At 43.8% G+C, this 13,762-nt stretch overlaps 1 protein-coding gene across 2 annotated transcripts in view; it reads right to left on the reverse strand.

The window, feature by feature from the left end:
* The window catches only part of Map2k5 (mitogen-activated protein kinase kinase 5), a 238,473-nt gene that overhangs the window by 144,085 nt on the left and 80,626 nt on the right, over positions 1-13,762 (reverse strand). For both annotated transcript variants that reach the window (XM_059268067.1, XM_059268066.1), the window contains exon 9: positions 13,703-13,742. In XM_059268067.1, the coding sequence (XP_059124050.1) occupies positions 13,703-13,742 (40 nt within the window). The remainder of the gene's footprint in view (positions 1-13,702; positions 13,743-13,762) is intronic.

The raw sequence follows: 13,762 nt of genomic DNA on the forward strand, positions 1-13,762 counted from the left end.
GACATGAACACCAAACAAACCATACAAAGGGCCACACTGACCAAGAATGGAGCGAGGACTATTTATTGTATTCGTAAAGCTGATCGGTTTGGAGCTCTCTTCCATAACCCCGAAAAAGCAAATCAGATCATTTTTGAAAATTTGAGAGGGGAAGTGCATGCGCATGTGCTCAGTTTTCCAAGAGCCTGGCACTTGGTGAAAAGTTAACTCCCTTCCCCTGAATATTCTTGCCAGTGAGCTTCAAAACTGCTAAAAATAAACAGACCGATCCTTCCTCCGAAGGCAAGTTGAGAAAAGCACAGTGAATGTGGATTTTCCCATTGGAGTTCGAGGACAGTGTGGACCACCCAGGTCTTCACTCCGCAGGCTGAGCCAGCGTTTCAGACTGAGAGAAGGAGCTGGAAGCCGCTCCTCCAGAAAGTGTTCGGTCAGCATGGAGGTACCTGCCTGCCTTCCCTGTTCTCCCTCTGCTAACACCTCCAGGACACACAGGGATGCGCTGTCAAGTTAAATACAAGCAGTCAAGTGACTGAATTATAATTTACTCTGTGCTCAATTTAAATTAGTGGGAGACTATTAAAATATACAGTATAAATACGGCAATTCATCACGAGCTGTCACGGATGACTTCATTTATTTGCTGGAGTGGCATGCGCTCCACTAAAGGCGAGGAGAACAAAATCACAGGTCAAATTAAGCCACTATTCTGTTTTAATTCACTTATTTAATCTGTGGCGACATAATTGTCTTTTACAGTATGTACAACTCAGAAAGGAAATTTGGGAGGATTACAGCCAGGATACAAATGATTAATCAAATGGTCCATTTAAATGCTGTTTTAAAAGCTGCAGAAATCCGAAGCACTCCGGGAATGATAATCAACGCATGCTACATACAAGGCTAAGAAATCCCGTTAGATGGCTTCTTTTCCCAATCAGAATACAAACAATCCTGGTGCATCCAGTGCATTCCCCAAGCATTACTATTGGAAAGATGTTACAGGAGGCATTACTGGCAGAGAAAGGTTCTGCTTGCAGGACGGCTAACAGGACTTGTGCTGTTTTCCGCTCTACTTATCTGCAATGGTCTTGCTACCAAGAGCAAACAAAAGCTGGCCGAATGTGTTCCAGCGAGCATGCAGGTGATTATCAGTTATTTCTAAAGTGTGGTTAACATCATTTTCTAAATGTGCTTTGTGAAGCAGAAAAAATCTAAATTGCATGGTATAGAGAGAACTTCCTGTTTTTCCTAAAATTAGCTTCTTTTAAAAAAATACCTGAAAAGTTCTCTTGTCTCATCTCAAGTCTGGGGAAGAAAATGCTGCAAGTCTTTATAAAGTAGGACTCAATTAAGAATATATAAAAATTGGAAATGCTATTAGCAGGGCTCTCATCTAACTGGTCCCACAGACACTCGAAGTGTGGCCAACTGACCACTGAGTTGGGAAATGAAACCCCCATGGCTCCAGGCGGGCAGCAGAGCCCTGAAGGTGATTCCGCTCAGACAAGGGCCATGATTTGCTGCTCTGCACAGTTCCTCTGTGACACCAGACAACTGGGGTCACTGAGAGGTTCAAGTGACATGCTTCAAGTCACACAAAGTCAGGAGAGGGTCAGGAAAAGATCAAATGCGCTTCTAACTCTTAACCTTCCATTTCACCCTTTAATATAACAAAAGAAGCTAAGAAATATTCTGGGGGAGAGCAACGGTCCATACAAAGAACACTAGGGGGTATTTTGTATGTTGTTACTTCAAAGGACAAGTGAAGGAAACAACAAAAACATAAATGAATAAATTAAACAACAACAACAAAAACTGTATTCAACCAGTAAATTATGTGTCGAGACACTCACTGCATGTAGTGCTGGGCCCTGCAGGTAAGGCAAGAAAACACTCAGTTCTGTTCTCCACTTTTAAGAAGATTTCAGTACATCAGAGCAAATGGACATGATACTAACAGCCATGTGCAGATGGCATGTGATGACCTTTAGGAAGGTGGCTGACAGATACAACACACATGACAGGGCTTATCCAGAACCAAAGAGCAGGCCCTTGAAAGTTGTTAAGGATTCTAATAGTCGAAGACACGGATGAAGGCATTCTAATTAGAGAGGCGCACATGAATTAACTTGTTTAAATTCGAAAGAAACAAGCCAGGTTCAGATGAGGTCACAAGTTCAAGTAAAACAAACCAAAATGCACAGAGATCAGGAAATGTAAGAACATGCGTTAAAAGCCACAGCAGACTGCTAATGCATTGTGGAGGGGTCTACCTTCCAACCAAGAGTGCTGTGGGATGGTCTGTATGTCAAGTGTGTTGCTGATTGGTCAGTAAATAAATCACTGATTGGCCATTGGCTAGGCAGGAAGTATAGGCGGGACAAGGAGAAGAATTCTGGGAAGTGGAAGGCTGAGAGAGAGACACTGCCAGCCGCCACCATGACAAGCCGCATGGGAAGATCCCGGTAAGCCACGAGCCATGTGGCAAGGTATAGATTAATGGAAATGGATTAATTTAAGATATAAGAACAGTTGGCAAGAAGCCTGCCACGGCCATACAGTTTGTAAGCAATATAAGCCTCTATGTTTATTTGGTTGGGTTTGAGTGGCTGTGGGACTGGCGGGTGAGAGAGATTTGTCCTGACTGTGGGCCAGGCAGGAAAAACTCTAGCAACAAATGGCGTCCAACGTGTTGGCAAGAGTTTCCACCTAAAACCTGAGTAAAAAGATTCTAAAACGGAGCTAAAAACAGCTCCTAGTTGTCTCTTTCAAGCTAGCGGCAGCCTGCATGTTTGAGCTACTATGGCGGGTTCCTGGCGTACATGCTCGACCTGCAGTATGGCGGGAATGAGGCCTCTGCAAGTGGCACATTAAGCTGTGTGGTGGATTTAGCCTTTGCTAGTACAAACAAAAAAAGAGAGAGAGAGATTTCTGGGCTACACGCTGCTTTGATAGAAGCATAGACCCACTATTTCTGAGAGTTGATGGCTCCCAGAACTGGCGGAAAACGTACTACCGCCATGTTGGGAAGCTGAAGTAGGCGGAGCCAGCAGCCATAGCGCCAGTGCCCTTTCAGGCTTAAAAGGCTGCAATTTAAAGCAATAGGCTCAAGATAATATAAAAAATAAGCCACGTAAAGATGGCTACCACACAGAGAATCTGGATTATGTTCTCTTTGATATTCGTAACTGAAGAAAAACATTTGATTACAAAAGCTGTTGAGTTATGCCAAAATGTATTATTTTAAAGGTACCTTGACTTCAAAATTTGGATGTAAGGATATGTTGCTTTGGAAAGGAGGCTCTGATTTTGTTTCCACAGAAAGCCAGAGGCTACGGATTTGTTCAAGATTAAGATACATCAGGTTTGACCAGCCAAGACCCCCTGAAAGGTCTCCGATGACACCATGGCCCTGATGATCCAACATCCAGAATGGTTTCAAGGCAACTGGCTCAGACGACATACCCTCATGGACTATTCCATAATTATAAAATTTTCTTTATATCGCCATAAGATACAGCGCCCCCCTCCAGCAGGAAGTAGTAAGAGAAACTACGCCCAAATTCCCAAATATACCAAGCTGACTTTGGAGATATGTAAAGGTTAAAACCTTCCTTTTTAAGAAAAGAAAAGGAGAAGTGCTGTGGGATGGTCTGTATGTCAAGTGTGTTGCTGACTGGTCAGTAAATAAATCACTGATTGGCCATTGGCTAGGCAGGAAGTATAGGCGGGACAAAGAGAAGAATTCTGGGAAGTGGAAGGCTGAGAGAGAGACACTGCCAGCCACCACCATGACAAGCCGCATGGGAAGATCCCAGTAAGCCACGAGCCATGTGGCAAGGTATAGATTAATGGAAATGGATTAATTTAAGATATAAGAACAGTTGGCAAGACGCCTGCCACGGCCATACAGTTTGTAAGCAATATAAGCCTCTATGTTTATTTGGTTGGGTTTGAGTGGCTGTGGGACTGGCGGGTGAGAGAGATTTGTCCTGACTGTGGGCCAGGCAGGAAAACTCTAGCAACACAAGAGTGTTTTCAGTTTGTCTGGGCCATATGATGGTTGACATTGATAGTTCTATACGGATTGATCTAACAGGTCCAGAATCACCTAGGAGACAAGCCTTTGGGCATGCCTGTGAGGGAGTTGGATTGGGTTAACTAAGATGGGAGACCCACCCTGAGTGTGGGCAGCATCATCATGGGCTGGGGTCCTGGACCAAACAGAAGTAAGAAAAGGAACGGAGTACTAGTTTTCATCTCTTTCCTCACACAGATGCAGAGTGGCCAGCTACCTCACACTTCTGCTGCCATGATGGCTACAGCCTCCAACTGTGTGCCAAAATAACCCTCCCTTCCTTAAACTCCTTCCTGAGGCGTGTGTCACGGCAGAGGAAAGAAACCAGTACAGAAGTAACATGGAGCCTTTAGTACTCTCTACATGGAAAGGGGAAATTACCCGGGCCAAGGGGAAAGAACCCGGGGAAAGAGCACTGCAGCCTGCAGTGTGTGCTCCCTCAGCCAGGTAGAATCAGGAATCCCGCTTCAGCAGAATGGGGAAAATGCATTCCCGGCAGATTGTTGGGTTGGCCCTTTACATAAAGTTCAAGTAAGTCTTAAAAAAAAAAGTCAGATTGTTTCAAAGTCACTAATATCTCAGAACAAACTTTAAGCATATTTATCAGAATGCAAAAATATCTAGCTACCTGTGCTACACTGTCAGTATCCCATAAGAAAGAAATACAATCCAAAATGAAGAGAAAAGGAATCTACTGGAAGTAATCCAGAAGCGAGGTGCATAACAGCAATGGTAGTTATGTCCAATGGTTGGCTGCTCTGTCCTAGTCAGGTTACTATTACTGTGAGGGAACAGCATGACCAAAAGCAAATTGGGGAAGAAAGGTTTCTTTGGCTTAAACCTCTACATCACTGGAGGAAATGATTACAGTAACTCAAGCAGGGCAGGAACCTGGAGGCAGGAGCTGATGCAGAGGACATGGTGCTGCTTACTAGCTTGCTCCTCCTGGCTTTTATTACAGAGCCTGCTTTATTACAGAACCCAGGACCACCAGCTCAGGGATGGCCCCACCCACAATGGGCTGGGCCTCCCCCATCAATCATTAAGTAAGAAAACACCCTATAGTCTTACCTACAGCCCACTTTTATGGAGGCATTTCCTTAATTGAGGTTCCCTCCTCTCAGATGACTTAAGCTTGTGTCAAGTTGACATAAAACTATGCAGCACAGTTGTTATAATTATTCCATATACTCTAAAGGTTTAAAAAAAAGGTTGGACACATCAAAGAACAACATGGAAACACGGAAACTGTTCTTAAAGCAAAAAGGCCTACTTACACTTCTAGGGATAAAAAAAAGAACATTTGAAATGAAAACAAAAAACAAAAAACCACACTGGGCAGGAGGAACAGCACATTAGACAATGAAGAGAAAAAGGTCAGTGTATTTGAAGATTCTGGAGGGGAAACATTTCAAAACTAACACAGGGAAAGACCGAAATGAGGTGAATACTCAGGTCAAGTTCTCAATGTGGGAGACGATCTCAGGAAAGGTTAAGGTGTTCCAAATTGGATGAAAGCTGAAATCTCACATATTCAAGAATTTCAGCAAACCTCAAGCATATTGAATACAAAAAAGAATCACTCTCAAGCCCAGCAGAACCGGGTACTGTAAACTGTAACCATAACCTGCAACACAGAAAGAGCTCAGAACAGCAGCCCGAGAAGCTAGGTGAGGGGACACACAGAACAATGAACGCAAAGGACAGCCAGCACCTCGCAGGAAAATACAAAGCCAACACTGGAGCAAGATCTTTCAAATTCAAAAGAAAAGCCCAGGCAGGTTCCTACATCTAGTGATGGTCATGGACTAATCCTCTGAAACTAAGCAAGTCCCAGTTCAACACTTCCTCTGCTAAGCACTTGCCTTGGTCATGGTGTCTCTTCACAGCAACAGAGCACGTACTAACACAGCTTCTATGGTAAGGATCTTATATGAAGATAAAGATGGATGCTACAAACTCTAGACAACCATTAAAAACAGAGGAGGGAGAATGGGTACGCAACCAGGACAAACGGAAATCAGAACAAGAGATATAAATCCAATCATATCATATGACAGAAAATGTAAATGGTTCCAACATTCTAACTAAAAAGTGGAGATCATCAGACTAGATTATAAAGTAAGATGTAACTACATGCTGTCTACAAGAAACTCATTTCCAATATAGAGACGTGCTAGGTTCAAAGTAAAAGGGCAACATTAGCAGAAATCTAGATGCTGCAGCTATATTAATAATAGCCAATATGGATTTCAGAGCACAGACTGCCATGAACAAAACAGTCACTGCATTAAGACAAAGAGGCCAATTCATCCAAATGATAAGAACCCTGTTGAAACTAATAGCACATCTTCAAAAACAATGACAGAGAGCAATGGAAATTTAAGAAATCCCACCCCTTGGCGCTGCTCTGTGTGCTGACGTAGAAGCCTCATTCTAAGGAGAAACTCCTCCCCTTCCTTTCTCTCTTCTGCTTTTCCTCCCATGAAGTGCACACCCCCCCTCTTTCTTTGTCTCTCTCTTTCCTATCTTTCTCTTCATCTCTCTACTATAATAAACTTTCCATGTGGATGCCGCATCCGGGTCGTGAATTACTGGGTGCCTCTGCCGCAATGCCTGCACAGCGTGCATCTGCCCAGTCCACTGCTGTATCTGCCCAGCATGTCTCCCTGCATGTGCAGGATACCCTAGGGGTCCCCCTGCACAATAATTCATAACATTGGCGCCCAATGTTGCTAGGCAATCCTACTGCTTTCTCCTGCCCACGGCAGCCTGAGGAGCTCTGGGATCCTGTACCACCTGCCATTTTTCAGGCTGAGCACTGCTGGGGACTCTTAACCCTACTGGATCGGTAAGATTCCTCCCTTCCCTTCTGGCCATTTTCCCACAAGTGAGGATTCCTCTCGGTTCGCTCCCTGGTACCACATTTTTCAGGCTCATAGCCCTTCGGCCCCAAACCCTATGTGATGGCATATGGTGATGGCTTGTGTCCTCTCAATTCCATGGCCCATAGCCTTTGTGATGATTGGCTATCTGGCACCGTTATCATTGGCCCTTGCTGTCCCTCTGGGATGCTGGAGGTCAGTCCGCTGGGCCTTATACCTCGTTGTGGAAAAATAAGCCTATGGCCCCCTGCCCCACCACTGCTGCTGACCAATGGCTTGGGCTTACTCCCCTGCGGCTGCTGGCACCATGCCACAGCGGGGGGGGGGGGGGGATCCTCTCTCTCCTGCCCAACTGCGCTGTTACTTCTCCTTCTTTCTTTCACAAAGCCTATTTCCTATGTGAGAATGGAAATGTATAATCGATGTGGCCATCTATATTTCTTTCTGACTGACTTTTAAATGTTTCAACTTATCTGTTCCTTATCTGCTCACTTTATTTTGGGGGGGAAAAACCCACATTAACATATGGTCAAGCGCCATATTTGATAGGGGCGATCGCATGATCAGGCAGCGCCATCTTAAATAATGGCAATCACGTGATCAAGGCGCCCTCTTAAATAAGGGTAACCACATGGTCTAGCTGCCATCTTGGCTAAGGTCAAAACAGGCAAGTCACATGACTTCACCACCATCTTTACTAAGGGCAGCATGGGCGGGGCACCCAGCGCTCAGGCCTTCAGTATAGAGGAAGTTTAGGGAATCGCCTCCTGAGGCGCATTGTTTCACTATTATTTTAGGGGCCAAGGAAAAGTCCTCTGGCCTTGGCCTGGTGTTCCCTAGCTGCCTCTCTTAGGCTCTAGCCATCTGGGTGGGGCAGAAGTCTAGTCATGGTGTTCATTTCTCTGCAGCCACTCATGTGGGCAGGGCCTGGAGACGGATGTGCTCCCCTCCAAGGCATCAGCAGAACCACATGCAGGCAGTATCATTATATTAAGATTTTAAATTTCAGATTTTAACATTAATACAATTCTGATACGCTTTGGGTCACAAGCTCAGGATTTTAAAATTTCCTTGGCTACTCACTACCTGCTTTTTTACAATTTGGATTTCAGTACTGATTGATAATACCAATTTATCTAAAACCTTTATTTTTTCCTCACTTGTCTATCCCTAAGGATGGTATTTTTCTCTCTCCTGGTCTTGGGACTCCTCCTCTTTTCAATCACTAAGACCATGAGCCAAAAGGCTCCAAATAAATTCATAAATTTTAACTCCCGTCTCTAGTCTATATTTCAGCAGGCTGGCAGACACATCAGAGCAACAGTGTGGACCACAACCTGCACTGCTTCCCCTGCTACAGACGTCAGCAGAGACTCTTGTCTATGTGATGTGGACCAGCCCAGCCAAACGTAATTGTTCCCTGCCTCTACAGCCAGGTCTGATGACCACATGCCTGGGTTCCCTCCTCACCTTTAAATAGCCAGAGTCCTGACCCTGTTTCAGCTTGAAGCGGCTATGGAAAATACATTGTCCTGTGCTCCCTGTTCCTAGGACAGGCTGGAGGGCTAGGTTAGGGACGGAAACCCTGGCATAGAGTCCACCAAGAGGGTCCTTTTCCTTTTCTCAGAGTTGGGCCACACCCTGACTCACAAGCCCCCTTTCTCCTGTTCTCATTCAGCCTTGGGGTCTTTCCCCTGTCACTCTTCTTTGCCTTCTCAGGAAACAGCTTAAGAAATAATTATTTCTATATAAGTAATTCAGGATTATAATCTGGCTGTACTCAAAGATCAGAACTATAGCTACAGGGCCTTAAAATATGGTAATAGATTCAGATATCACTGCCAACAGCTTGAAGAATGTCTCTCCTTACTCAAAGTCTATTCAGGCTTAAGAATGTGAACCTCCTTGTCCTTGCTAACTTCATTAAGCTGTAACTAACTGGGAAACCTGTATACTCAGATTTAAGTCATATATATGCTCTCAAAGTTATAAATACATTTAACAGATTTTGTTCCCCCAGTCCTCAAACACCTGTAGAGATCTGAGAATATGGCATTTAATATAAAAGCTTTTTTTATGATAAAGAGACATGCCAGCTCCTGGCAGCATCCTGTATCTCCTCAAGAAGACAGATGACCACAGAAGAACTTCTACCCGCCCGGAAGCTCCCATGGCAAGGCCAGCCATACAGCAAAAAGATGAGATTCTGTCCAGACTGTGAATAAGTGGAACAATGGAGGACCAATTGCCCCATACTGCAAAGCCAAGGTGGGTCAGTCTCCCCAAATTTCTACTCCACAGAAAAAAAATCTGTCAGATCTTCTGGGCCTATCTGCTGAACAAGTACTGCCTTTGGGGCTTCTGTCCCCCCAATGACCATGGAGAGACTTGGGATTGCTGCCTAGGTAGCTGGAAAGCTTTCTCACTTCTTAAATTTATCCTTCTCAGATATATATATACTCTCCAATTACAGACAGGTATGCCTCATTCATAGACTTCATGGTACAGGATAGACTGGCTTCAGATATAACTCCAGAGTTTCAAATTTTTAATACTGATAAATGCAGCTTTGATAAAATGATAGAACATTGACTACAAAGAGTTCTTAAGAGTCCTTAAATGGATTTTTAACCCTTTTGCCATGATGTAAATCTGTTCCAGCTGTCTTTCAGATACCTACAGGTTCCTGGGAAAAGTTTTGTTACTGCATCAACAAATCTGATCTGATGAAAACTAACAATCTCCAGAGCCCATTTCTGACCCCACCTATTTTTGGAGCATATTTTGCAGATTCATTGTTCCCACCTGACCTCCAGAGAAATAGCAGATGCTATGGCTTCTATACTCCTGATTTAGCATGCCATTTTCCACCAAGCTCCTGGAATACCACGGCTGCAACCTGCCTCCTCAGCTCCCTCAAGGAACATTTCTGAGTTTGTCTGCCATGCGTGACTCCCAGTCCCCCCCACAGCCCCACTTTGCCCCTTGTCAGTTTGAAGTAGCCTCGAGAATTTAGCACCCTTGTTCCCCAACTTGCTCCATAACTCACCTCTTTTATAATAAAACAGAGGAATGTTAATATTCTGATCCACCCCTTGAAATCCCACCCCTTGGCGCCAACTTGCATCCTGACGTAAAAGCCTCATTCTAAGGAGAAACTCCTCCCCTTCCTCTCTCTCTTCTGCTCTTCCTCCCACGAGGTGTGCACCTTCAACTCCTCTCTCTTTTTCTCTCTCTTTCTCTGTCTCTCTCTTTCCTATCATGTCTTTCCTTCATCTCTCTATTATAACAAACTCTCCACGTGGATGCAGTGTCTGGGTTGTAAATTACTGGCCTCCGCCACCACCGCCATGCCCACATGGCATGCATCTGCCCAGCATGTTTCTGGGCATGTGCGGGATACCCTTGGGGGTTCCCCTGCACAATAATCACAATAATTCATAACACAGACCAAGGTCCAACTGTTGTTGGAGATTTTAACACTCTAGTTTCAGTAATTAATAGAATAAGTTAAAAAAATCAATTCAGATATGAAAGATATTAAAAGCCAACTTGATCTAACAAAGGTTTACATAACACTTTTCATATTCTTTGGATTGTAGATTTTTTTTTTATGTGCACAGAGAAGATTCACCAACAAAGATCATATTTTGAGCCAAATTAATTTATGGTAATTCCAATTACACAATATGTTTTAGACAACATTGGAATTAAATTTTTCAGTTATTGACTTCATTGGCCTGAAGTCAATAACTGAAAAATACTTAGAAATTTTCCAAATATTTGGAACTAAATAACAAATTTCTAAGAATTAATGAGCCATTTTGGTTGTTTTGAAGACAGGGTACATTATATCCCATTATAACCATTGTATAATCTATATGATTTTTGCTTTGGTTACCAAGATCAAGTCTGTGGTGATATATTTGTAATCTAAGAAAGCTTGCCTGAAGATATCAGGACAGACAGAGATAGCCACAGAGTTAGCCATAGAGGCCAGGCAGTGGTGGCACACACCTTTAATCCTAGCACTCGGGAGGCAGAGGCAGAGATCCATCTGGATTTCTGAGTTCAAGGCACACACCTTTAATTCCAGCACTTGGGATCCCACACCTTTTATCCCAGCACTAGGAAGGTTGAGACAGGAAGTGATATGGCTGGGCAGAGAAAGGAATATTAGGCGGGAGAAGACAGGAACTCTCTCTTTCAGGCGTGATCACAGGCTGAGGAGTTGGTGAGGTAAGAGGTGGTGGCTGTGGCTTGCTTTGCTTCTCTGATCTTTCAGCTTTCACCCTGATATCTGTCTCCAGGTTTTTACTATAAAACCATTTAGGATTCATGCAACACAAGTCTATCACAAAAATCAATCACCATTTGACTCAGTTTGCAAACACAATACAGGTCTTGCTAGAAAGTGCAGTTCAAAGGTCCAGCCTAGAGAACGGCTTATTTGCAAACTCCAGCTGTTCTCATATAGTGAAAACCTAAGCTATTTTGTAAAGCATATTCTTTTTAAAAATTTTATGTGCACTGGTGGTTTTGCCTGCATGTATGTCTGTGTGAGGGTGTTGGATCCCCTGGAACTGGAGTTACAGACAGTTGTTAGCTGCCATGTGGGTGCTGGGAATTGAATCCAAGTATATTCTTAAAAGAGTGACCTTTAATCCTCTCCAGAGCAGCTGCTAGTCCTTTGCCATGCTCAGTTAAATAACTGTGCCCATGAATCTTACTATTAGCCTATGCAAAACAACTTAAAATGTATGCAATTATGAAAATGTTATATTGTATTGACAAGGCCAAGGATTCTGGATCATTTGTAGTGATGCTCTCTTCCTCTCTTGGCATAACTAAACCAAGATTTGACTGTCTTTAAATATAAAGACTTCTGATATCAGAAGAACAAATAACTGAACAGACAGGAAAACCCTGCTCAGTTCGTGGGTGCTCTCATCAAAGGGGAGCTCAGGGGAGACACGGAGATCATTCAGTGTAGGTTAACGGAGGGGAAGGCTGGGATACAGCTTATCCCCACAGGGCCAATCCAGGAACTCTCTGGACCTCTTCCTCCTGCGTAGAATGTGAGCCTACAATGACCTCAATGGCGTCTCCCAAGCTGCGCCTGTGTAGATATAATTTGCTTAGAGTTTCAAAGAAGGCTTCCCAAGAGAGTGCTGCTGGACCTCCTCACACAGGCTGTTATTAAAACCAGACCTCACGATGCCACATGGGATGTAGGTGCTGAACTAGGTGTGAGACAGTAAGGGAATCCTGGAATGCACTAGAATCCAGATCTGAGCCTTAGTTTTAGTTTAGCTCTAATAAAAATGGAATAATCATTATGCAAATTCTTAGTTTCCTTAAGATATAAGACACAGAAAGACAAACTGAAATGTTTGGGAAAGAGGGCAGTTTCTCACTGTGGAGGGAGTTACAAAGGCGTCTTGGAGATGAACTTTGAAAGGCTGGTAGAGAACAGAGGGTTGAAAAGCAGTCATTTGTACAAAAGCTGTACAGCACCTGGAGGAAGTCAGCTTTACGGAGTCAGATGGACATCATTTAAATCCTCACCCGCCTCTCCCAAATGACCTTGGACAAATCAGCTCTATGAGTCCCACTTTCTTCAAATCTAAAAATGGCTGAGAATTACCTCAGAGTTCAGGATTAAAGATAACTGTTTAAAACACAAAGAGTGACACCTAGCAAGCAGCAGCTGTTCAAAAACTAAAACCTTCCATTGCCAAAGGCCCAGAGACCAGAGACAGGGGGTGACACGCAAGAAGTCACTAGCTGACAGGTAGAGCAGAGAGTGTGTCTGTAAAGGCAGGTCACTGCGAGACTGCAGGGGAGTCAGACCAGTGTGTCAACAAATAGCCTGCTGTTGGAAAGTGTGTTCATGTACCGGTGACGTAAGCTGAGAGGGAAAGGAAACCATAGAACACCAAGAATTTCACAACACAGAGCTGAGGAGATAGCTCAGCAGGCAAGAGTACTTGTTGCACAAATCCCCAGTACCCAGGTAAAATGACAGGCATGACTGCATGCTGTCATTCCTGCACTGTGGGTGGGAGGAGACTATGGTGATATTTTATTTATATTAAAATGTTACTTGTATGTTAATAAATGAAGTTGCCCAGGAGTCAGAGCTATTAGCAAGCCATAGGAAAGTAGGGCAGTGGTGGCGTATGCTTATAATCCCAGCACTTGGTAGGCAGAGCTAGGTAAGTCTCTGTGTGTTCAGGGATTATTGGATACACATGCCTTTAATCTCAATACCAATCATGGAAAACCTGGAGGTCTATACAGACAGGCCGTGACGAGGCGGTCATGTGGTTGGGTTTACAACCAATGAGAAGGCAGAACAGAAATTCTATATAAGGACTTTAACACAGAAAGTAGTTCTGGTTCGGAGAGGTAGGACCACCGCAGGAGGAAGGGTAAGGTTTTAGCTCTTAGCTCTGACCTCTTGGCTTTCTTCTTTGCATTGGTTCTGTGTTTCTTATTTAATAAGAAGGTTGGTTACATCTACAGGAGACAGGAGGACCTAGCTCCAGGTTCAGTGAGAGACCCTGTCTCACGGGAATATGGAAGAGAGTGATAGCACAAGTCTCCCAGCATCCTCCTCTGATTTCCATGTGTACGCATATCACATGGACCACACACACACTCACACATATTCACACACACACTCAGACACATACAAATTTGCATAAAATATACATAAAATATATCCAATGCTTACCTTTACAGCTAAAATTTTCCCACTTGGGACATGATATGCTCTGTAGGAAGATAAAAAAGA

Source organism: Peromyscus eremicus, chromosome 7 (genome assembly GCF_949786415.1).
Source record: "Peromyscus eremicus chromosome 7, PerEre_H2_v1, whole genome shotgun sequence".
Taxonomy (NCBI): Eukaryota; Metazoa; Chordata; class Mammalia; order Rodentia; family Cricetidae; genus Peromyscus; species Peromyscus eremicus.